The sequence below is a fragment of the Ochotona curzoniae genome, unplaced genomic scaffold (genome assembly GCF_017591425.1).
Source record: "Ochotona curzoniae isolate NIBS_2020 unplaced genomic scaffold, NIBS_Ocur_1.0 contig_883, whole genome shotgun sequence".
NCBI lineage: Eukaryota > Metazoa > Chordata > Mammalia > Lagomorpha > Ochotonidae > Ochotona > Ochotona curzoniae.
Genome location: NW_024466599.1, coordinates 25,842,628 through 25,867,526, shown reverse-complemented (window position 1 = coordinate 25,867,526; position 24,899 = coordinate 25,842,628). Strand labels below are relative to the sequence as shown.

Below are 24,899 nucleotides of genomic sequence, written 5' to 3'. Positions count from 1 at the left end.
TGCAAAGTTGCTATTGGCAATAGTAAATATGGGGTGGGTATTTGGTATAGCAATTAGGATGCTTCTAGGGACACCCCTGGAATGCCTTGTTCAACTCCTGGCTCTGCTTCTGCTCAAGCTTCCTGCTGATGCACATCCTGGGAAGTACCAGGTGGGACTCCAACTGTTTGGGTCCCTCCCACCCATGTGGGAGACTTGGACTAGGCCCATTGCTTCTGGCATTAGTCTGTCCCAGCCTTAACAGCTGCAGGTGTTTGGGGAAGATAGATCTGTATTTCCGTACACCACCCCTCTGTCTCAAAGCATTGCAAATAAGATGAACAAAAAATGTTTAAACGTGATTATCTATAAAACAAAATCATACCCATTTCATTAATTGTATACATTTTTTTTTCAAATGTGCAGAATTTTCATTACATTTGGAAATAACTTATGAGCTAAATTTTCTCACTTTGCAAGACTTTCTGTGTCAGGAAATCATAGATAGTTGTAAGATAAATGTTGCTCGTGAGCAATTTAAAAGCAAAAATATAAAATGCCCTTTCAAAAGACTTCACAGAGAAAAAAGTATATTAACTGAGCTATTACCATAATGTTCTTTTAAAAAACTGTTTTATTTTTAAATGTTTGTTATGTGGGTAAGGGGATTGCAGACCCAGGTAGGTCTCGGGGTGGGATAGGAAGGGGTGATGGGTGAGGTGAGTGATGGAAAAGACCTTGCCTTCCCTCCCATGACCACAGAGGAGGGGGATGGGCAGATATTATATTGTTCCTTGCTGCCAGATCACATGAGCAATAATATTCTTTTTTAAAAAATAAGACTTACTTTACTTATTTTAAAGATAGAGTGGATTGAGTTGGGAGAGGTCTTCCATTCACTTACTCACTCCCCACATGGCTGCAGTGACTGGAGTTGGGCCAGGTCAAAACCAGGAGCCCGACACTGTCTCCTGGCCTCACAATTGGGCAGCAGGGGCCCACACGTGCTTTGTTCTGCTGCTTTCCCAAGTGCATTCGCAGGGAGCTGCTTGGGAAGTGCAGTGGCTGGAAACCGAAGTGGCGCTCTGACAGGGGATGCCTATTCTTAATGTTGATCAGCCTGGGGTCTGTCTTAATGTGGAACAAATGATGATGACTTGCTCTTTCTTATGCTACGTATACAGCCAGTCTTGTTATTCTTGGCAAGTCAGGTTCTATAAGGTCACGAGGAACACAGGAAAATTGTATTACTGCTCAGTGGAAATATATGCTTTGGTTCCTATGAGTCACTGGTCACGAGATTTTCATGGACAGAGCAGTAGATAATCTTGTTTTCTATGCAAGACACTAAATTTAAATTTCTTATAAATAAGTTTCTGTGGTATTTGCAGTAAGACATTAGCTGAGAACATTTACCAGTTTTCTCACCTAGGGCAGTGTGCCAATAAATGTCTTTGGCTTTTTAGTCTTACGATGATGCTTTATGTTAGCTTTTCTTTTTTGAATCAGTTGCCCATAATTTTTTTCCTGTAGCTCTTTCCCATATGCCCTTTCTGTTGCATACTGCAGCTGTTATTTTGGCACTTTCTGGAGCATAATCAAATATAGAAAATAAATTTCCTTTCCCTTTTCTGAATATACCAAATTATTGATTCATTAACTTTGAACTCATGACCATCAGCTCCACTACTGCTGCCTGAGCAAAGCTTATCCAACACTTCATTTTTTCTGGAAGCCAATAGCAATGCCTTTTCGTACTTTGGAACACTAGGTAGCATTGCAGCACTAAATTTGGGAGCCAGGTCACCAAAGAAAAGTGCAGAAGTGAGAAAAGCAGACTGTGAAAGGATACTCGCAAAGAGCGGAACCAGAAGACAGAGTGTTACCTTGCTTGCTTATTGTTGCTGACAGGTGCAATGGAGGAGTGGAAATTTTTCCCACCTGTGAACATGACTGAACATGGCTGTAAAATGCTCTGAATCACACATTTGTTGTTATAAATAAATGGGAACTTTAGCCAGGAAGTGGATTTGCAAACACCAAATCCACAAGCATGAGAATTGACTATAAGAAACTTGAGAACAGGCTTCCTAGCTTCACCAGTGTTTAGCACTCAGGGGGTCCTGGGTAATCCTAGAACAAATAAACAAAAGAAAGCAAGTCAGACATCCTCTCCTTCCTGGATTGAAGGCCAAGTGCTGCCTCTGAGCTCCACACGGCTCTGGCTCTTCCATCACAGATGCAGGTGAATCCAGATTTGGATGAGTGGAGAGGAACTATTCATGCATATAAGGAATGGGTGCTTTAAATTTTAACTGAGAAAATATTGTGAGGTTCCAATATCATAATCTCTATCATATATACCTTTTTTCCATTATTTTAATGGATTTAAAGGGTGGATCCAAAGACCTCAGAAATCCTCTTCTGCTGCTAAAATGATGATTGGGGCAAAGGCAGGGAGCTGACCCACCAAGGGTCTTACAGGCAAATGCCATCAAGTCACTTAAAAATTAAATTCGGTGTCTCTTGCAAATGGCACAGTGCTTCATCCATGGCAAACATTCAGTAAATGTGTTTGGCCTTGGTGGGTGAGGCGTCTGTGTTTCATGTCAGAGTATCTGGGTTTTAATTCTCCTTTCCATCTCCTGATTCCAACTTCCCACCAAGGCAAAACCTTGGAGGCAGCAGGAATGGCTCAAATAACTTGGTCCCTGTCGTCTAAGTTGGGGGAGATCTAGGTTCAAATCCCGACATTTGGCTTTGCTCTAACCAGCCCTGGTCATGGTGAACATTTAGGGGAGGAGTCAGCAGAACGAGGGCTTTCTGTCTGTATCACTCTGTCTGTTTCTCCAAGGAACAAAGCAAACCTGCTCGTGAAAATTGCACCTGAATTATATCACAGGAAGACTGACAAGTCATCAAACTGTAGACTGTGGCAGGTGGCAAGACCAGAGCATCTGGGTCATGCATATGTCTCAGGATATGTGAAAGTTGGCAACCTGGCACCTTAGCTCATTGCTTTTCAAACATGTAGAATATTTCAAAAGTTCAAAGAGGTAGGCCACTGCTTTTATATATATATATGTAAGCCATCTTTTTATCCATAAGTTTATTACAAGTCCTCTTTAAAGTTTTCTCAGCAATATTAAACATTTCATTTGAAAATATGCAAATAAACAGGTTTATAGCTCAAAAAGAACATACAAAATTGTTCTCTAGTTGGAAGAAGAGCTAAGACTGACAAAGAGAAATTGCAGGGAGCTAGGAGGTGGCTGTGCATGGAGAGCGATGATTTGTGTAATAGGAAATAGCTATTGGGTAAATATTTAAGAACGAGACCCGTCAAGGATCCACCCAGGTGTAGCCTGGGAGGACATCAGTGTTTCCAGAGCTGGCTGATGATAAAACTCACCTGGGATACTTGCGCATGCTCAGACCTCTCCTTGCAAGAAACTCACTGAGGCCTGGAAATTGCTTTTTTTTTTTTTTTTTAAGTCAAGAACCCAACCCTTCTTCTCAGCAAAGTTTTGCAAGTAGTGAACTCTGAAAGACCTCAAAGGCCCTTTCAGCCTTCAAGGTCTACTTCTGTTAAAGTCCCAGAGTCCACGGGGCCCCCCTGGCCACTTTCAGGCACTTGGAGTGAACCGTTGCACAGGATTGATGTTCCACTAGAGAAACATGAACTAATCATATTCCCTCCGGCAAGAATCTTTCAAAACCATTTCTTCCAACAGCACAACATCTTAGGTTACAACTGGTGAAAATGTGCGGCCCTGTGGACTTAGTGCGATGCAGTGTACCCATGAGGGCAGGAGTCCATTCCAGGGGACTTGCTGGCAGTCCCCACAGGCCGTGCCTGGCTCAGGTTGCAAATGATTCTGCCTTCATGTCCTCCTTCTGGCCAGCCCAGTGGGGACTTGGAACAAGGAAGCCTGGACACTGGTCTTTTTCAGCTGTCCTAGCACCGGAGCAGGAGGAGCAACATCCAATAAACATTCCATTGTTTTGGATGAGTGCTGTTGGGAATTAGCAATAGTATTTCACCCATCCACCAAAGAGTCTAAAATGAACCTACATTAGCCTTTTCCTGCTAGAGGAAGTGTGGATGTGCAATCCGCTGATGCAAGCGGTTTCACTGAGCCACCTGGTCTAACAGCTGCACAGCTGTCCTGCGGCACAGGGCTTCCCCCGGTGAGTGCTGGGAAAGAGAGATGCCACGAGACAGAGGCACCTGCTCACCTGGGGGCGGGGAGGAGCTGGTGAATTGGAGATTCTGGGGCTGCAGAACCAGAGTGAAGTGTGAGGCTCTGCGTTGCTAGTGAGCTCCCAGATGACAATGTGTGTGGCCATGTCTTAGTCTCGGATGCTGTGTAAGAATCAAGAAAATCTGCCGCGAGGCTGCCAGTACTAAGAGGGAGGAGAATAAACAAAAAGTCAGAAGCAAGGACAAAAAAATGCCAAGAAAAGAGAAAGGGCTGGGTCTCCCACAGACTGCCAGACTGGCCACTTGGGGACAGATGAGAAGGGACAGGATCATGGCACAGCCCAGAGGACAGCAGAGCCCCCGGGGCATATTTGAGCTTTCTCTGGTTGCACACCGGAGTCACTAGAAGACTAGCGACTAGTTAAGGATGAAGACTAGAGACACCTGGCCTCCACAGTGTCCTCAATACACTGTGCTGAGGACTGAGTGGAACGAGGGGCTTAATGAGGGCTCTGCGCTGACCCTCCTGTGCTTCTCCAGGGAGAGATTAACCAGGGCGCGCCGGGAGCTCCAGGGACTCCTGGGGCACCAGGGCGGTGGCGGCAGGAAGTCAAGTGCACCGTTTCGTGTGTGTTCCTCCAAGAGAAGGCAGGTAAGGACCAGAAAAAGCTTGCAATTTTTGTGCAGATCGTAATCAACCTGGCCTTGAGACTAGTGACTGGGGTTTGCGAGGCTGGGCTGCCTGGCTCTCAGCGACGAGAGGGGTGCAACTGTGGGGTCCTCACAGGGGCTAACAGGCAGGTGGTGGGCAGCTATCCTGGAATCCTTTCAGTTCTTGAAGAGTCAGTGTCCCTGAGGTGGAGTTGGGGCCCGTGTCTACAACAGGCGGCATCACTTACTGCACAGGTAGCCGGGCTGTGTTTCCCGCCAGGGGAGCAGGTGAGTCTGGACTTCCACGAGAGGATACCGTGGGGGCTCCGGTCCCTTGCCTGGTTCTGGTTTAATGGGTCCTTCCATGGGTGTTGTAACTCCCACCTGCTGGGCCACAACCCCTCTAAACTTAGTGGCTTTAGCCACACGCCAGAGCGGTTTTAGATCCCAGCTCAGGAGATTGAGTCTGTTGCAGTCTCCATGGGTTAAAATCGAGGCACCTGCGGGGCCATGCTGCTTTCAGAGTTCCGTTTGGAGAGAATCTCTTTCTTTTCCCCCAGTTTTTGAGGCTGCCTGCCTGCCTGGTTCACAGTCAGTGATGTCCTTTCACACTGTGCACCCCCTCACCATCCACGCCCCCCACCAAGTCTCGACAATAACTGGGACAGGTTTTCCAGGTTAAAACATGCTAGTTATCTGAAAGGCAGAGAGGGAGAGGGAGCTATCAGTCTGCTGGTTCACTGCTCCAATGCCTACCCAGCCAGGCCTGGGCTGGCCCAGACACAGGAGCCTAAAACATACTCCATGTTTCCCACAGGGTGGCAACGAGCCACGTGTTTGGATCCGTCATCTGTTGCCTCTAAGGGTGCACATTAGCAGAGGCTGCAGCTGCAAGGGAAGCCAGAACCTGAACCAAGGGACTCTCCTACAGGAAATAGGCATCCCTAATGGCATTTCATGCCAAATGCCCAGACTTTCCAGTTTTAAAGAGCCATGATTAAATTTGGATGCCCAGATGATCTGGGACAATTTTGCTGTCTTAGGGTCCTTAGTTTTAATTTTAGTCATTTGGCCTCAGATTTTGGTCACAGACCACTTTGGGGACCCCTGGCTGCTTACCCTCCCCCCTGACTGTCCTGTGCTATGTGGCTCAGCTGAGCTCAGGGGGGCTCAACTTTTTTCATTAAAAAAAGTTCCACCTGTTCCTTTGTTCCAAAGCCACTTTCCAGTTTCGATATTCTAGGATTGATTGCAAAGCACAAGAGAACGCGTGCACTTCAGTTCCACTTAGACTGAAACGGAGGCCCTAATGCGGACACACCAAAGACCGGGAGGGCACCGGGTGCCTGAGGATGAGGTCACTTCCATCCTGCTGGCTGGAGCTTCCCTAACAGCTACTCCATCTGCCTCGTCTCCCATTTAGCCTTTTCATGTCCCCGTTGGTGTTAAGGACAATCACGAGCCTAGGGGTTGGAGAATTTTAACTGAGTACGCCTGTGCAAGACAGCCTTGAGTCCTAGCCTTTTGTTCAAGCGTGATGTCTTAATCTTGAGCCTGGTCAATTATCGGAAGCTGTCTTGACAGTTGAGCAGCTTCTTCGCTATGAAGTCAATTTTGTTTGACATTTCAGGGATTAACCCAGGATTAACGTTCGCCTTCATTCCGCGGTTGCGTCTTTTGCTGTTGTGTTCTGGGGGAAGGCCTCTGGGCGTCTCTGAGTTTATTAAGAGCTGCCTCTATTATCGGAGGTGGGAGATGACTGTGGTAGGAACATGCTGGCGGCTCACAGGTGGACGCCCTTGGGGCCTGAGCCCCTGCAGGTGAGGAGGGTGGAGCTGGAGCCCAGGCGAGACCACAGCGGCTTGCCCTTCCTCTCGGCTCAGCCAATGGCAGGAAGTCAGCGCAAGGTGCGGTGATGTGGGAGCAGAAAGCGCGGGCCTGGTGGAGGGTGCTGGTTTGCTGAGAGGAGAATGGAACAACGGAGCAGGAGAGGAAGCTGTGTGTGTAGGGGTGGAGGCTGTGTAGATGACACATGCCCGTCAGTCCTACAGAACTCCTTGACCTGACAGGCGCGCGTCCTTCACCCGGGCTCTCCCAAGTGGCTCTCCTGTTTCTTGTTCCCAGAGGGTCCTCGAGCAGGACCCAGGATGACTATGTGTTTAGGACAAACTTGATACTCCTTGCAATGCTGTTTCTTATTTCCCATTTGCCTTGCCTTTACTACGAGTCTTTTAAATTCAGAACTTGAAAGTCTAAATCCCAACCCAGTTCTCCTAAGGAAAACCAAGGGAAGGAACCTCTTAGGGGAGCTGTGTGGAGCAGCCATGGTGGCCGTGGAGGTGAGAAGTCAGAGCATAGGAGAGATTCTGAGTTAGGGGCAAGTGGCTGGGCCAGGGCCTTCTCACTCTCTCTTTGGCATGCATGCCCTCTTTACCCTGAGAAGAGGCAGAAGCAGGTGCTCTCAGTGGCCTTGAACCCTGTAATTCTGAGAGCGTTCTTACTGGGAACAGAAGCCATCGGTGTCTGAGAGGACTCGGATGCTGCGGACGGAGCCAAATTCCCAATTGGTCATGTTTTCTTTTTTCTAGAAACGGGGGCCTCAGCTCAGTGCCCAATTTTGGTTGAGCTCTCCCTTCCCTGCTGCTTCCTTTGTGCATGCAAACACTGGAGCAAGACAGGACAGAGGGGAGCCACCCAGTAACCCCATCAAAAGTATCCTTGGATCCCTTCTTGGCATCATTGTCCCATTTACTTTGTTTACTGCACGCCCCCTAGGTGGATGGACAGCCACAAGGCAAGCTCTCACTTCATCATGGATCATATTGCATCCTTGGGCCTGCAGGGCTGGACGGAAAGCAGCTGGTAGTATGAGGGGGTGGGTGGTTGCCATTGACTTGCCGCATGCCTTCTGAATAGGGAACCAGCTGCTGAATCACAGAAGGGGTAGAGCCCTCATAAATCATGTGGCTGACCCCCGCCTGCACAGGTGGCAGCACCCACACGCAGGGGTTAAGTGACTTGCTGAAGGTCACCGGGGGGGGGGGCAAGGCCAGCATTCAGATCGCCCATCAGTGATCATGGTGCTTTCCGCTCAGTCCTGGTGCCCGGGTAGGCTGAAGATGATGGGTTAGCTTCTGTGAGCATCACACAAAGAAAGGACACTTGCTTCTCGTAAGAGCGCCACAGTCACAAGGGCCTGGCATGGATAAAAGGCAGGTGGCGAGGGATGTGTGTGAGAGGACAGTCACAAAACACGGGGGGAAATCCTTTCTTGCCAATGCAGGTTGCGTCAGGAAATGGACAAAACAGCATATTTTAGGGTGTCTTTGTCTTGTGGGGCTGCGAGAGAGTAGCACAGCATGGGTACTTGATAAAACAGTCTGGTTCTGACAGTCCTGGGGGCTGGCACATCCAAGGGCCATGGCTGGCCCTGTCCTCTGTGCTGTGTCATCCCCTGGCAGGAGAACAAGAGAGGATGAAAGCTGCTTGGAAAAAGAGACACTCTTCTGTGCTACCTCATTTGTGCTGCTGCCAGGACTCTGGTCCATTCCCAAGATCGGAGCCGCCCGGTGTCCAACCCCATATCCCAACATGCACTGGCATGAAGTTTCTAGCACGTGAACTCTGAGGACAAACTGCAAAGGGAAACAAGTCTACTGGTCTTCCTTCTCTTCCTTTTTTTTTTTTTTTAAGATTTATTTTTATTGGAAAGGCAGATTTAAAGAGAGGAGAGACAGAAAGATCTTCCTTCTGCTGATTCACTCCCCAAGTGACTGCAATAGCTGCAGCCAGGAGCTTTTTCCAGATCTCTCCTGCAGGTGCAGGGTCTCAAGGCTTTGGGTCATCCTCCACTGCTTTCCCAGGCCACAAGCAGGGTGCTGGATGGGAAGTGGAGCAACCAGGACACAAACCAGCACCCATATGGGATGCAGCTGTATGCATAGGCTGTCATGGCAGGTCCCCCATTTGTTCTTTAATCCAAGATATTCTCACTTCACTTTTCTTTGACATATTTCCCACCTTGTGTTCCTGTTGAACTACAAGCTGTGGTAGACACAAGTTTGTAAAGTAAAAGTGTTGGAGCCATCATTGTGGTACAGCAGACTTAATAGCTGCTTGCGATGCTGGTTCCCCATAGGAGCATCGATTCAAGTCCTGGTTGCTCTACTTTCTATCCAGTTTCTTGCTGCAGCCCCGAGGAAAGCTATGCAAAATGGCTTAGGTAACTTGGGGCCCTGCACCTACACGGGAGACCTGACTGGTATTCTTGGCACTCGGCTTTTGTATCCATTTGGGGAGTGAGTTAGCCAATGGAAGAGCCCTCCCTTCTCACTCTGCCCCTCAAATAAATAAATCTTAAATGGACAAAAACAAAACCGAATTTTAAGTGCAAGACAACACACTAAGCTTTGAACCAAAAACATCTCCATGAGATAATTTGACATTGAAAGGTAGTGCTTGGGGTAAGTAGCTATTTTTGACTATATAAGATGTGGTTTACATAATCTTCTCTCACAGGCACGGAGGGTGGTACAGATGTGGAGTTTGTATTTACTTCCAAAGACACAAATGTTACAGGTTCTTAGGGAAAATAAAATATTGCTGTTTCTCTTGGCAACTCAAAAATCCTCAGGCATCTTCCGTATAACAGCCCATGCTAAAATGCTGCCTGGGGGACGGTGGGGGAGGGGAGGGAAGGGGGAAGCCTGGGTCAGTTTTAGGAGAAGCCATAAAATGATGAATATAGCTCTGAGCAGAAGCCACCAGTGCTGATACTGCTTCACCTCCAAGGCCCAAGAGGCAGAGCTGGGGGGTGGGGCAAAGGCACCCTGGGGGGTCCAGCTGCCTTCTGTGCGAGGGGCGATAATTTTTGGCTAGAGGAGCTCTTGCAGATGGCAGTGCCTGCATTTGAGATTCGCCCAGGCTTTTCTGATTATCATCTGTCAATCTCTGCCTATCTGTTGTAGGGGAGAAACCTATTTTTGTCTGAAACAAGATTGCCTTATGATTTTGACTAAGAGATGAAAAGGTTGAGATTGAATGTCAGCATGAGCCCATCGCTGGAATAGCTGATCACGTGTAGGGGTAGTCACTCGATTGTTGAGCTGACTCACACCTCCCCACACATTCTGAATAAAAGTTCCAGGACTAGTGCAGAGGTCAAAGGGTGTTAGGAGGGGAGAGAGCAGAAGGTCAGACGCTGTGCCTGCACGATGGCTGCAGCCCAGGGGACAGTCCCTAAGGAAACACTAGCCCTCAGGGAGCCTCGCTCTCCAGTGGCTGAGCTTCCTGGTTTAGCGGTTCTCCTAACTCCCAGCCTCGCAGATCCCTCATGAGTTTGCTACGTTGTCCTTCCCCTCGGGAAGTCTCAGTGTCAGCATCTGGACTGCCCTGATTTCTTTTCTTTTAAGATTTATTTTTATTTTAATTGGAAATCAGATATACAGAGAGGAAAAGAGACAGAGAGATCTTCTGTCCGCTGATTCACTCCCCAAGTGGCTGCAACAGCTAGACCTGGGCTGATCTGAAGCCAGGAGCCCGGAGCCTCTTCTGGGTCTCCTACATGGGTGCAGGGTCCCAAAGCCCTGGGTTATCCTTGACTGCTTTCCCAGGCCACAGGCAGGAAGCTGGATGGGAAGCAGGGCTGCTAGGATTAGAACTGGTGCCTCTATGGGATCCTGATGCATACAAGTCAACGACTTTACTACTAGGCATCAGCACTGGGCCTTTAATTTCTTTTTTTCTAGTTATTTATTTTTAAGATTTATTTATTTTTATTGGAAAGTCAGATATACAGAGAGGAGGCAAGACAGAGAGGAAGATCTTCCGTCCCATGATTCACTCCCCAAGTGCCCACAATGGTTGGAGCTGAGCCAATCTGAAGCCAGGAGCCTGCAGCTTCTTCCAGGTCTCCTACACAGGTGCAAGGTCCCAAATCTTTGGGCTGTCCTCGACTGCTTTCCCAGGCCACAAGCAGGGAGCTGGATGGGAAGTGGGGCTGCTGGGATCAGTACCAGTGCCCAATGGGATCCCAGGCGTGCAAGGTGAGGACTTTAACCACTACGCTATTGTGTTGGGCCCCCAATCTCTTCTTAAACTTACCTCTCTAGAAGGGAAGAGGACGAATTTGTGCTCTAGGACACATTAGTATCGTTTGGAGCACACAGTGAAACACGTGTCATTAGTTCTAGCCGCACTTACCCGTACTGAACAATACCCATCAGGGGACCCGCAGGGCCAATGTCAAGGGCTTGCGCGATGTCAGCCAGGAACTGCTTCTGGATTCGGAATCGGCGTCTGCCAAGGCTGGAGCTCCCGTCGATTAAAAACGACAAGTCAACCCTGCAGTCTGAGGGAGTGAAAAAAGACCCCGTGACCCGTCGGATCTCCCACGGTGTTCTCCGGGGGGCAACCTCTGCTCTTCCTGTGCCAGAGGCCCCTGAGATGGCAATGAAACGGAAACGATTTATATCCCGAGTGTGTCCTGGGGTGCCCGCGTCCTGCATACCTGTACTGGGACTGATTTCCGTAACTGTTTTAGGATTCTGCGTTATCAATGCCCTGTCAGACGTCAGACACGGTGGCGCCCTAGCAGGCCCGAGAAGGTCCCCTCAGTGGATTCCCGCGTGCAGGTGCAGTCCACCAAGAGCGACTTCTGAAGCATCTTTGATGCTCACCGTAACCTTTCAGAACCACGGGCAGGGAAGCAAGGGCAAGGACTGCAGCCTAAAAATCTGATGGCAGTTTTTTTTTTTTTTTTTTTTTTCTCTTTACTACCTTGGGCAAGGCAACCAAAGACATCTGGTTCTTCTTACACAAGCATCCCCAGGCCATCAGCACTTGTCTCTAGCTGTCTGCTATGATTTTGTTTGTGATAAAGAGTAGGACCATGGTTCTGACCTAGGGCCTTGAAAGTTAGGAAGTGAAGGCGGTGGTGTTTCTAACCCTTTAGATATGAACAGGAATGAGCAGAAAGTTTCCAAGCTAACCAAAAGGATGTTTTATTTGCTCTCAAAGGAAATGATATCATCTCAGAGTGTTAGAATTGTTTACACAAGGCTGACCAAGATGTTCTGTTGGGAGCTGTGCACATATTTTGAAGAATACATTAAAAAAAAAAAAAAAACAACAACTGAATTACACATAATTGCAATTTGAGAGATGTAAATGTTTGAAAATAGAGTCCTGTGGAGAGAGAGCAAGTGTGTCCAGGCAGGAATGTGTGACTGTACCCAACAGGACACAGGGCCAGGAGCAGCTGCCCACACAAACGCACGGTTCTCAGAGCTGCAGCTCTGTCCTTGTCTATATGCCACGTCACTGCCACGGGGACCGAGCCCTCCCGTGGCCAGGGGAAGCTCTAGACACAGAGGACTACTGTAACTGAAAAAAAAAAAAACGGAGCACTAAGTGGACATGAGTTGACAAAGTTTTAAAAATCGAAGTGTGGTTCCCTAAACAGGGCTAGTTCCTACCGTTCTAGGTCTGGCCTTGCAATGTGAAGCGGTGTCAGCAGGTGGCAGTAGTGTTCTTCAGGACATGCCGCCCACAATCGCCCAGGGCTTGCTGGAAATGGCTCTGTCCTCCCGACTCTACAGAACCAGACCCCTTTTAAAGAGTTCTCCAGGCGATGCGTGCACATGGCAAAGTTTGACGTGGTAAAGACTCCTTAAGGGGGATTTCCTTTCAGATGACAGCAGATTAGTTCAATGTGTCTTTCAAAACACATAACACTTTTGCTATGGAACAATGTTTAGTGGAGGAAGAGGGGAGAAGATTTTCTTCTGGGATCTCATCTGGTCTCCTAGTTGCTTGTGGTATCATGGCTGCCTCATTAGCAGGAAGCTGAGTCAGGAACTGGAGCTGGGTATCAAATCCAGTATTTCTGATACAGGATACAGGCATCTCCATACAGGTGTCTCCATTGCTAGGTGTCAGCCCCCTGCCCCCCAAGCAATGCCTGATTTCTGTAGCATTTATTTCGTTCCTTGCAGATGGTTTTGACCTTGCTTGCCTCTTGAGCTGTGTTTGGGGGTGACCCGCTCCTTACATGGCTGTGTCTGAAGTAGCTGAAGTGCTCTTTTACTTGGCACCCCCTTCACCCCCTGGCCTGGTGGCTGATCTGAGGAATCCTTCTGTTTTCTCCTTCCCAGAACTCTTGAACACCAAGCCTCTGGCTCAGGGCACGTGCTGACTGGCACCCGGGGGCTTTCTCACTGAGGTGGAAGCCTGTGGCTCTGCAGCTGAGGCGAAGACAAATAGATGGGACTGGTTTGTGAAATGTTGTGTGTATGTGTGACCTGCTGTGGTTGCGGAGGACAGAGGGAGCAGGACAAGACGGAATCGTTACCCATTTTAATTGCTTTGAGCTTCTTCAACTTTGTGCAGTTTTGTAAGTTCATGTTGCAGTGTCTGCAGTATCTTGGGTCTGTGTTTCCTAAGCCTGGATGCAAGTCAGGTGTACACATGGTGCAGCTTTAATCACAACCATGCCTGGATGTCACGGTGGGTGGTGCCTGTCCCACGTTACTCGCCTGCGCTCGATCACCCTGCAGAAGACTCTGAGCATGTGTTTCTAACAAGCTCCTGTGGCTGCTGCTGATGTTGGCTCTCAGAACACACTTGGGAGCAGCCAGCCTAGAGGCTGCCTGGCCCGTGGGGTGTGAGGCAGAAAGTGGGGCGAGGGGGTACCATCAAGATTCAAAAGGTCAGGCTTGGCACTATAGCTTAGTGGCTAAATCCTTGCACCTTGCATGCGTCAGGATCCTACATGGGTGCTGGTTCGTGTCCCAGTTGCTCTACTTCCCGTCCAGCTCCCTGCTTGTGGCCTAAGAAATCAGTCAATGATGGCCCAAGTCCCAGGGACTCCACACTTGCATGGGAAACCTGGAGCTTAGCTCCATAACTGTGGTCACCTGGGGAGTGAGTCGGCAGAAGGAACATCTTTGTCTCTCCTTCTCTCTATATATTTATCTTTCTAATAAAAAGAAATGAATCTTCAAAAAAAAATGCAAAAGGTCGAAGCCCACTGGTGGCTGGTGGGCAGTGACATTCTAGGGGCTGCCCCACTCCGAGTTTGTTGCAGGGCTGTTCCTTTTCTCTGGTCTCTCATCTGTGCTAACCTCAGCTGGCTGCTGCTTCAGCCCCATTCCTTCCTTCCTTTGTCTTTCTGGGCCTTAAGTTCTGATTTCATAGCCTCGGTTGTGAACCCCAGCTCAGCAGCATTCCACTTTGCATTTCTGATTGGGATGTTCCTCTGGAATGTCAGATCTGGTAGACATTTGTCGACCTGACCAAATGTCTTACTGAAGATGACAGACATCAAGAACTACCGCCCACTCCATCTCCAGGGTTCCTTGTGGCAGGCTGTTTCCCTAGTTACCCAAAGCATCTACCTCCACCCTAACCCTATGGATTTCTGCTTCTCTGGAGCTTTTGAATCTACCCATTGCTATTTCTACTTCCAGTTTCTAAGTTCTGGCCATTATCACCTTCACGGGGCCACTGTCCCTGCTAACTGGCCTGCCTCTCTGTTTTATCCACTCTTCTTGCCCCATTGCATCCCATTCTTTACCCTGTTACCATGGTGATGTTTAAAATAGCTGATCTTCTCCCGTTCTGTCACCCAGATAGGTTAAATCCTTCAAAATCTTTCCTTTCCCGTTAGAACAAAGTGACGGGGGAGAGGAGATAAATGGATCCATGGTAGGAGAGAAGTGGTTTTGGGTGGGAGTGAGTGGGTAGAGAGTAGATCAGATGTCAAAACTACCATAGGTCTCTAGTTGTCGATTAACTTACTTGGATCTCCCTGGGATACTGGCTCCAACGATTGTGTGCTGAATTCTTCTTTTGGAACAAATCCTGGAAAGAGCAGTAAAACTTGTGGTGACTTACAAGCACAGGAAGCATCTGGCCTCCCCCCGGAGAAAGGGACATAATAGATATTCACACCCAGCTTGGGGGCTTGGTTTAACCAGCTAACTTCACCACATGGTACCCTCATGCTGAGAACAGAAAGACTGCCAGCTGACAGCCTACCAAAGGTTCTGCTGGCCGTTCAGGAGCTGTCTCCTGCTTCCATGAATTTATTCTATCTGAGCCATAGTTTCCTTATCTGAAAGCAATGAACACTTTGCGAGTCTGAAGTTTCCTCTGTAAAATTCAGAGAATCTTGAGGTCAGGAAATGTGTTTTGCTCATTAGATAAATCTACACTGTGCAATCTTTGACAACAAACTCAAGGAACAAAGATGAGTAAGACAGGAAGGGAAGTAAGACAGGCTGGGGGCTGGATGTTGACCGAAGGAGACAAATTGGATGAACGTGGCACAAATAAGAGGGTTTAACACTCAACCCACCACGCGCGACTTCAAAACGGGAGGTTAAAATGCAAAATGCTTCATGCTTTGAGAAGCTGTGGGTGAGATAAATGCCAGTCGTGTGTGTGTGTGTGTGTGTGTGTGTGTGTGTGTGTGGCCACCATGCACATGGGTCCTCACACCCATTTCCAGCAGGTGCCAAATTTATAAACACACTTTCTAAGGAAATAACAACGCTAAATGAAAATCCCTGTAGGTTTGATTGGGCGGAAGAGATTCACAGACGGAGTTAACTTGCGTCAGCGGAAGTGAGTCTCCTTGCTTTGCAAATGCCTGGAACTTCCTGGGAGTCCCAGTGTGGAGGAGAGGGCTGCGGTCTCCGCTCACCCTTAGCCTGCAGTGAGCTTTCTCCTAAATCATTTTTTTTTTCAGTTTGCAAAGCACATGATTTCCTCTTCCTCTTAAAGATCAGCAAGCAGCAGTCGTTTCATACTTCTCAAAGGGTGTGGTGCAGGATTTCTCAGCCAGGAACTGCTCAGGGCAGCCTGGGAGGGATGGGTGAAGCCAAGGCAAGGACCCTTGGAGTGGCACTCGCCTCACGCCAAGAGCAGCCATTCAAGTGGCAGGAAAAGCTGAATAGCATCTTGCAAAGAAGGGAGCGGAAATAGAGGGAAGTCAAAATGTGGAGCCAGATGGAGAGAGGGGCCATTTGGGAGGCCCTTCCAGCTCTTGTCATTGCATTTCCTTCTCTCTGTCCAGCGGTGGCTTCCCACCTCAGGTTCCCTTACAGATGCTTGGACGTGTCTTCCTTAAAGTCCTACTCGACGCCACCAGAAAGGCTGCCGTGGCTGAATTTATGCCTCCAGTTGCATTTTCAGACTCTGCTAGTTCTGGACTTTGATGTATCTTGATCTAGCCTTGCCTGGGAGGCTAGATCTAGGTTTTGTTTCAAAATTAGGAAGGGACAGATGTGTTACTCAAACCACACAGCGGAAGCTCCCAAGTGAACTCTGTGGAAGATAAAGTTTCCCAACGAAAATGTTCAGTAAAGGAACAACGGGACATCTGTGTGGTCCCCCCCCCATGCCCCTCCTCCCCCGCTACCTTTTAAAGCTCTTAAAGCCAAAGGCATAAATCTCCCTTTGCCTTCTTTCTTTTACTGTGTACTAAGAATCCTGGAATAATGGGGGATCCTAAGGCATAATAACATCTCCATTGTGATCGAATACAAAGCAGCAAGGGGCTGGTTGGTGCTGAAATACCTCCATGGACAAGTGGCCCTGGGATTCCAAAGGCAGGAGGGTGCTAACTGCTCCCCTAGAAGTGGTGTTGCTGAAGTCCGTGACCTGTGTTGGAGGGGTGGGGGAAGGGAGGTTATACCTGGAAAGTTCTCGGAGGGAGCACAGACAGTTCAGAGAACCTCCTTCTCTTGGTCTCTTCCTGCCTCCTTCCTTTTCTCACAGAAGATGGATAATGTGAGCAAGTGTCTCATTGCTTAAAGGTTTTTTGCTGCTGGCCGGGGTTATTCACACGCATGAAAGAAGTCATATTTTTCTATACCGATTTAAGTTGCCAGGCTATTCTGAAAGACACCGTATGTTCTTGCATACTCTGCTTGAACGGTGAGTTTAATCTGACTCAGCCGTTAATTGGGGGTGTGACCTGGAGCAAGGCTTGCACCCTCCAGCAAACTTGCTGCCTTTGAAAATAGCTACTTTAGTCTTAACTACTTTATTGCCCCCTACTGATAAACATATGCACTTTTCTTTATTTCTTAGAACACGGAGTCGCTGACTTGCTCAGTTGTTGCCCCAGCATCCCTCATCGGCAGGAAGGTTATTGCGGGGTGCTCCTTAACCTGAGCAGCCCACCAGCAGCCAGGAGTGTCCACAACTCTCTCCTTTCCTGAAACCCTGCCCTTTCATGACTGCCACCTTCATTTTGGTTGGGACGAGTTTGAATCCAATGACATGGATCCAAAAGCAAAGGGCTGAAAAATATTTGGACAGCTGAGGCGTGGTGATTTTCAGACTTGGTAGGAATGAGAAGGTTGGGTGGGTATTTGCATCCTGGCATCCAAGGGGAGCAGCCTGGGATGGGGTAAAGAGTTAGGGTCCAGTTAGGGTCTACCAACCCTAGCTGGGGGCTTAGGAGCCCACTCATGTTCTCCTTAATCCACCTCCAGTTTTTTCCTGGGGAGGGGACAGCCTTAAGACCTGTCCTCCCCTGCCTCAAATGTACCTAGTGGAGATGAATGTGTGTACAGCCAGCCTGGAAATTATGCTTCTCTTTGCAAAAACATAATTAGTTTTGTGACAATCTTTGGTTATTTCATAGATACACTCAGTTGTAAGACAAGTACTAATTGTAAACAATTTCTATTAAACATATAGAGACCATGAATGTTTCCTGAGAGTTTGTTCCACATCAGGAACTGACTAAAGCCTTGACGAGTGTTGGTCACAATAACCCCATGAGTTGTACAAGCTGCCACCTCGTTATACAGGTGAGGAAACTGGCTTACAGGAAGTGGCTGAGCTGAACTTGAGCCCAGACAGGCAGGCTCCAGAGGTGGCTGCATTTAGCCAGCCACATTGTCCCCTTGGCATCCCAGGGCCTGTGACTAGGGCCCTGAAGTATGAAGCTTGGCATGCCACCTGTGGGCCACCTACTGTGGCTACTTTGGAACCATTCCTGCTGCTAACATTCTGGCAGTGGTTTGGCGCCAGTCACAGCTCCTCCTGTTCTTTTGAGCATCTGCAGCTCACCAGTCTAAGACCCAAGGGGAAGATCCAGTGCCTGGCCCGGGGGTCTGGAGTTTGGGGGACGGAAATACATTTGGCTCTTTAACATCCAGGTCTTTCCCTGGTGGCTCTGCAGGGGAGCAGTTTTTAGCAGAAATGGCAGCCTGGGAGGCACAGACTTCTATAGTTGGGGGAGTTTCCTGGCCTTCTCTCCTAGGCCTGGGTCCCCACCACAAGGCCTGGATGTTTTCTTCTGGGAAAACTCCCTCTTCCTGTGCTTCCAGGGGAAGCCCCTAGATGGCACTGCAGTTGTGCTGCGGGTGTTGCCTTCCGACCAAGCACATCTGGACTTTCAGACAAGACGGGGGACCATCTGTGGTCCCGGGCACTAGTCTTGATGCTTTTGTGTTAGTCACTTGTTATTATTACAATGAAATAGCTGAAGTAACTAACTCTATAAAACAGCTTATTTATCTTTCAGTCTTGGAGGGGCAAGTCCAAGATCAGGTGACTTTGGCCTCTCGGAGGGTGGGGACGGACAGTGGTGGACGGCTTGCAGAGCAAGGGTCACGTGGTGAGCCGGGAAGCGCACGTTCAGGTTTTATGACAACCTTCAGGTGAAAACCACCTTGTGATGGGATGCCGCTAATGACCTGACCGAAGGACAAGAACCCGCCTCTAACCACCATCTTTGCATTACGTTGAGAGTCTCTTCTATGCCATTAACTTAATGGCCTTGGGAGTCCAAAGTTCTGCCTGAGTTCAGAACTTTCAGACACTCTTCATGCTGCAGCTCCAGCAAAGCTGCGGTCTTGGCTTTGCTCATGAGTTGGTTTCTGCTTGAGACTTGGTAACCTTGACTCTTGGAAACAATGTTATCTCCAGTGTTAGGCTTCTAGACCAGGTATGCTGATTTGGTCCATAGGACAGCCTATGATGTCATGGAGCTAAACAGCAGAAGGATGGTTCAGAAAAGTCACTGAGGCTTCATTTGAACTGTCAGGACTCTGCCACTGTTTCCGCCCTCTGTGAATACAGCGGGAGCAGCCTGTCCCAGCTCCTAGGGCGCTGGTATGGACTAGGGATCTGACGGTGGAAAGCCTGGAGCGTAGGAGGGAGGGGCAGTACTGAGGAGGATCATGTGAGACCTGTGAAGGCAAAGTTTCAGCCACAGGATTCTGGAATGTTCCAACACACAGCACCGTGTATCACACATAGTAGCCTGAATTGATATAGCTTTACAATAATGCTTCCGTTGTAATGAGAGTGGTAGCTTACATTGGGGATACGTGAAGTTCCATCTGTCGGCAGAAGGCACAGTAGAATGAACGACAAGAATTACATATGTATCCTGAGACGGGGGTGGCATATTGAGCCCAATCACAGCATCATCACGTCCCGTGTAGCTGCTTGAGTTTGTTAATGGGCTGACTTACACACGGGGATCGTGAGGTGCACGTGACATTTGATAGAGATTGGAATGAAGACAGGTGGCACATGCATCAGTTTTACAGGCAACACATTAAATGACAGAATTAAGATTTGGGGAAATTATACCACACGAAGGGAGCATGTAGTACAGATATGGGTGATGTTTCTATTTCTGTCCAAAGACTCAGTTGCACACACAAGGGATGGGAGTGAGCTGCTTCTGTAGAACTATGAGCAAAGAAATCCTGAAGACTGTGTTCCCGCAAAGTCAGGAGGAGATGAGTAGTTACAGGGTATGGGGCCACGTTATCGGGACCTGTTGGAGGAACCAGAGGAACTAACCCTGGGGAAGATGCGGCACCAAGGGATGATGGGAAGACTACTTCCATTATACTTAAAAAGCACTTGGGCTTGACCGACTTTTAGAGTCTCAGCCTCTTTGCATTCTTTATTAATTATTGAGGATCCCAAGAACTTTGGTTTGGGCGAGTTAGCACTATTAACTTTTATTAATTAGAAATGAAAACTGCATTTGTGACAGAATGTTAATTTGCAATGCATTTAAATATTTAAGAAAAATAGGCCTTTTTAAAAATCATAAGTGCAGCTTTTTAATGACAAACAGCAATTTTCTTAGGACACATAGGAATAGCTTTCTTCATGGTCATAATGCAGACAGCTAGATTCTGATGCGAACCGCTTCAGTTGTGGTGTGCTGCTTCCGTGGAAGTGTAGAGAGTCTATCCTGATACAGCTGAATTCAGAAAGAGGAAGTCCCAGACTTCCTGAGAACATGGCCTCTGTCACACATCTGGAGAGCCATTGGTTTAGGCGAGTCAGGCAGAGACTCTAGATGGTTCCGTTTAACAACACCATCTACCAAATGAAAATGCTGGAAAAGTCTCTGCCGTGCGAAGTTATTGGAGACAGAGTAAGATCCTCTGTTGGACATTCCACAAGGGATTCAATTTGTGGTGGGTGGGTAATTGAATTTCCTTACCTGATGCTCTTATAGTTGAGTAGCTGTGCCACTTGCCTGATGTGAATGACTGTGTGTGACACAGGAATTTGGTGAAGGATGTCTAAGAGCCCAGATGCTCTTACCTGCGTTCAGGTGTGTGAGTGATTCCCTGCCTCTAAGAAGGAGCCATGGTGGGTTGTGGGGTTGGCTGTGCCTGAGCAGCCTGGGATAAGAGGCCCCTCGAAGGCCAGGCTTTTGGAAGGTTGTGGGGTACTCAGAGCACTTGTAGGGATGATGGTAAGGAAGATAAGAGTGGCAGAAATAAGTAGGATTTGAGAGCAGAAGGGACTGGAAACATCTGAGGGGGTTATTAAGAGGGCAAATTATTGGGAGCGTGAAGGAAAATGAGGCAGCTGCTGTCAGAGTTAAGGTACTGGAGGGAGGAAAGGTTGGAAACGGGAAATCACATGGAATAAGTATGGCAGAGTGATCAGGCCATAAGGATCGGGTCAAATGCCTTATTGCTAACCCGCACTCCTTCCCCCTGCAATGGCGTCTACTTCACATGATGAGTCTGGATGTTCATGCTTCATCCCAGAGGTCAGGCTGCTTGGATGGATGAGTGTTTTGGGGGGGATAGATTTTGAGGGTGATGAGTGACGGGAACCCTTGGGCATCTGGATTGACAGGGATTTTCCTCTTTGACACGCGATAGAGCAGACAATCCCAAAAGGTGTTTTCTCTGGGCTAAGATAGATTTGTATGTCTCCAAACACCAGTGACCTGCAGTTGCACTGAAGACAGAGGTCAAGAGTGGGTGTTGGTGGGGATGGGGGGCATGGGAATAGTGAGGGGTGGGCAGCTTACCCAGGCTGGCATCTGCTCCCATGGGTTGCTGGAAGGCAGCTCCCACAGAATCCTGCCTTGGGCTACCTGAAGGGATTACACAGGATCAGCTGGTGTGTTGACACCCAGTCACCTTCTCTTCCTTACCCCTGGTGGAAATGACCCTAGTTCAGGTTTTCCTTGGAGGTCAGCTGAGCTCTCAGAAATCCTAAACAAGAGGACAAGATGGGAGAGCACACCCTCCCTCCCAGGCTTGGCCTCCTGAACAGTCCCATGGGCCTGCCGAGGGCCGAGATGGTTCTGGAGTCCCTATTCTGATTAAGAGCTTTTGTCTTGGATGACAGTGCATCAGCCCTGACCAAAGAACCTCATGGGGGCGCTGCTCCCTTCCTACAATTCCCAGGAATCTTTACATGTGGAGGGCAGACAAGCGTCACCCCATAGGAGGAAGGCCTAGACATCTCTCTGTCACGAGTCCCTGCCTTGGACCATAGTGCACTATAGCTTCAAAGAATGGCATAGCTCTACTAAATGCATCAGCTCATGGGCTAGGCTTGATAAGAAGTTTGTGGAAAACATCCAGCATTATTCAGTTTTTGTCCTAATCCCTGTGGGTCTCAAGAGTATTACAAAGAGAGGCTGGCACTGTGGCGTAGTGGGCAAAGCCTCCACCTGTGGTGCTGGCATCCCATACGGGCTCCGATTCATGTATAGACTGCTCCATTTTTGATCCAATTCCTTGTCTATGACCTGGGAAAGCAGTGTAGGATGGCTCAAGGCCTTGGACTCCTGAGCCCACTTGGGGAACCTGGAAGAAGCGCCTAGCTTCAGATCAGCTCAGCTCTGGTCATTGTGACTATTTGGGGAGTGAACCAATAGATGGAAGGTCTCTCTGACTCTCCTTCTCTCTGTAACTCTACATCTGAAATAAAAACGATTTTAAAAGATGTATTGCAGAGGATATCCTTTGCTGTATTCTCAGTTCTTGAACCAAACCATTAAGGGACAGACACAGGGCAGAAAGGTAATGCTGAATTCAGAGGCAGCTTCCTAGGGCACACAGAACATGTGTCTTTGTGCCATGTTGTAGAAGTGCCCCCTCCCCTTCTGTCCCCCTGGCTCCCCGAGCAGAAAGCCCTAAAAGTGTCCCTTTTCAGCTCGTTAAGAGCCTGGTGACTTAATCCTTAGGAATTTCTGCCACAGCCGTCACAAAATCCTTTCAAGAGAGGGCAGCGTGGGAAAGGGCTTTCTTACTCAGTAGACAACCCTGCTTTTCCTACGAGTTGGGCCCTAAGCAGTGTCTCCCATGGCCCTCACTGGTCTCCTGCTCTCTGTCCAAAAAGGAATCAAATGGTAATGATGTGGAAAGCCTGAATCACGTAGAAACCAGCTCAACTTTCCACATCTGGAGAGGGAGGGTAGTGCTTACCTGTGTTGGCACCGGCGCTGGTTTGGCTGCTTGTGGAGGCGGTTGTGGACCAGAAATCTGTAATCACATTTGACTGATCAGAGCATGAATTTAAATCTAGATCATTCTTTCCATGATCCAGTCTCATATGACATTGCCAAGGTCAGAACCAAGCTAAAACCTGACCTCGGGCAGTTTGAACTTGTCCTGGCGGAGGCATTGGAAAAGGGGAGGAAAATAGGACTCAGATGAAAACACTGAGCCCAGGAAATGACACCCTTGCATTTCACACGAATGCTGTGTTTTTGCATACTTCATTATTCTTACAATAAGTTCTCAACCGGTCCACTCGTGGGGAGGTTGAAGTAATTCCTCAATAGAAATGTCACTCAACATTTAGCAGTTTTCTTCAACTGTGTTAACGTGGTGTAGGATGCAAATGGCATCGGCTGTTGTTTCTAGAGGTCATGGGTTATCTGTAATTACTCGGAGAGAACTAGGCACTTCAACACTCGTTATGCGTCGGACAATTTCTCTGAAGCAAGGTTTTACACAGGAAGAGAGTGGAATTCAAAGGCAGAGCTCCTTTGGGAGGCAGGAAGGCCTTGTAAGAGCTTGCTGAGGACAGGACCCAAGTGTTGGGGAAGGAAGGAGGTAGGCTGGTCTCAGAACTGGCTCCGTCAGCAGGCGCCTGTGACTCCTTTTTTGTTCCTGTTCCAATGATTCGAGAGAACCTTAAAATAGTTTTATTTTCTAACTATGATAACACAGACTCATCATAAACCATTCATGTACTAGACATAGCAGGAAATCATCTGGTTTTTCCAGCAGTTACTAGCATAACCCTTGGAAGATAAAGATACACTTCTGTGCACATGTTTTCATACACAACATGCAATTTCACAAATGCTGTTTTGTGTGCTGCTGCTTTGGACTGTCTGCCACGGGGCCAGTTTTCTTATATCAGTTAAGGGCGTAAAGTCATCAGCGACATTTTAATAGCTGTGTGGCAAATTCTTTAACTGTTCTTCTAATAAGGGGTAATTAAATCATCTCCATTTATTTGTCTATTATGAATAACATCTGCGCCCATGCTCCTTGTCATTACCTTAGAGAAGACTCGCATGGGTGTTCTGGCTTCACGTCCTTACCCAAACTGTATTGTTAACGTCTCACGTGAATTGGTGTGAAATGACATCTTGTTCATTTGCACTTACTTAATTCTCGGTGATTTTGAATATTTATGTTTTGATGTATACGTCTGTTGGCCTTTTGGAGTTCTAGTATGGCTTGCCTGGTCATGACCTGTTCTTATTATTTTCTTGATGTGTTTATCTTTCTGATATTTACAAGACTATATTTTACAAAAATTATTTTCTAGATACCTTAGGAAAATGAACTTTTACAGAGGAGAGAAATGTTGTGGAGAAGGGCAGTTGCCCATGGGAAGACCGGCAGCAGTGGGTTCTGGTCTCTCTTCCTGGCCCAAGGTTTACAGATTCTTTCCCCTTCGCTTCCCTAGGTTGGTGAGGGGAATGACCACAGCCATTGTCCTGCCTTCCCACCAGTGGTGTTCTTTCATCTCTGGTCTACCTTTGTTCATGGACACACACAATGCTAGACAGTTGAGGCAACCATGGCACTTGTTGTAATGAACCTAACACAGGAAACATTGGTAGGGAAGCCATTTGTCCTTACGTGCTCATGAGAAATCCAGCTCATTCTAGATCTGGGCTTGGAGGGATTTGACATTTTCCCCAGAATTCCCACCTAGGACCCAGCTCTCCAGGCTGCTCCTCTCATCCCAGGATATAGCTCTGTGTTTTCTGGCTCTTGGCTTCTTCTAGGCAAAGATGACTCACTGGCCTCAAACACAGGTGACTCCTGCCCAGAGTCCTAGGCTAAGTGAGCTACATCCTGGTGGGACATATTCACTGAGGACGCCCTAGCTCCTAGAACACTGCCTGATCCACAGCAGGCATTAATACATATTTGTTGAGTGAATAATATATTTAGCTTGTCCACTATATCCACAAGCACTTCTAGAATCTAATGACTATAGTCAAATATGTGAATGAAAACCTTCGGAACTGCAACAACAGCAACTCACTTGTCTGTCAGCAGCAGAAGGAGAATTCTCTCTTAACTGGCTGAATATTTTCAGCTCACTCGGAGAAAAAAAGGAGTGATCTAAATGCTATTGCATTTAGTTGAGCTAAAATATTAGAGGAAATATCTGTCTTTAGTTGTTAGGACAGGCACAAATCAAAATAAATGCCATAGGGGCAGTTAGGGGAAATGGTATGTGACATTTTAGGGTAGATGTGGGGTTCCTGCTAGGTAACGAAAATGTCCCA

The 24,899-nt window shown here is 48.0% G+C and overlaps 1 protein-coding gene across 1 annotated transcript in view; it reads right to left on the bottom strand.

Moving 5' to 3' along the window:
• Window positions 1-24,899, bottom strand: part of VIT (vitrin) — a 104,124-nt gene that overhangs the window by 11,849 nt on the left and 67,376 nt on the right. Inside the window, exons 8-11 of the mRNA XM_040993068.1 lie at window positions 22,564-22,620; window positions 21,156-21,221; window positions 14,633-14,695; window positions 11,036-11,183 (exon numbers count right to left, since the gene is read on the bottom strand). Of these exons, the coding sequence (XP_040849002.1) occupies window positions 11,036-11,183; window positions 14,633-14,695; window positions 21,156-21,221; window positions 22,564-22,620 (334 nt within the window). The remainder of the gene's footprint in view (window positions 1-11,035; window positions 11,184-14,632; window positions 14,696-21,155; window positions 21,222-22,563; window positions 22,621-24,899) is intronic.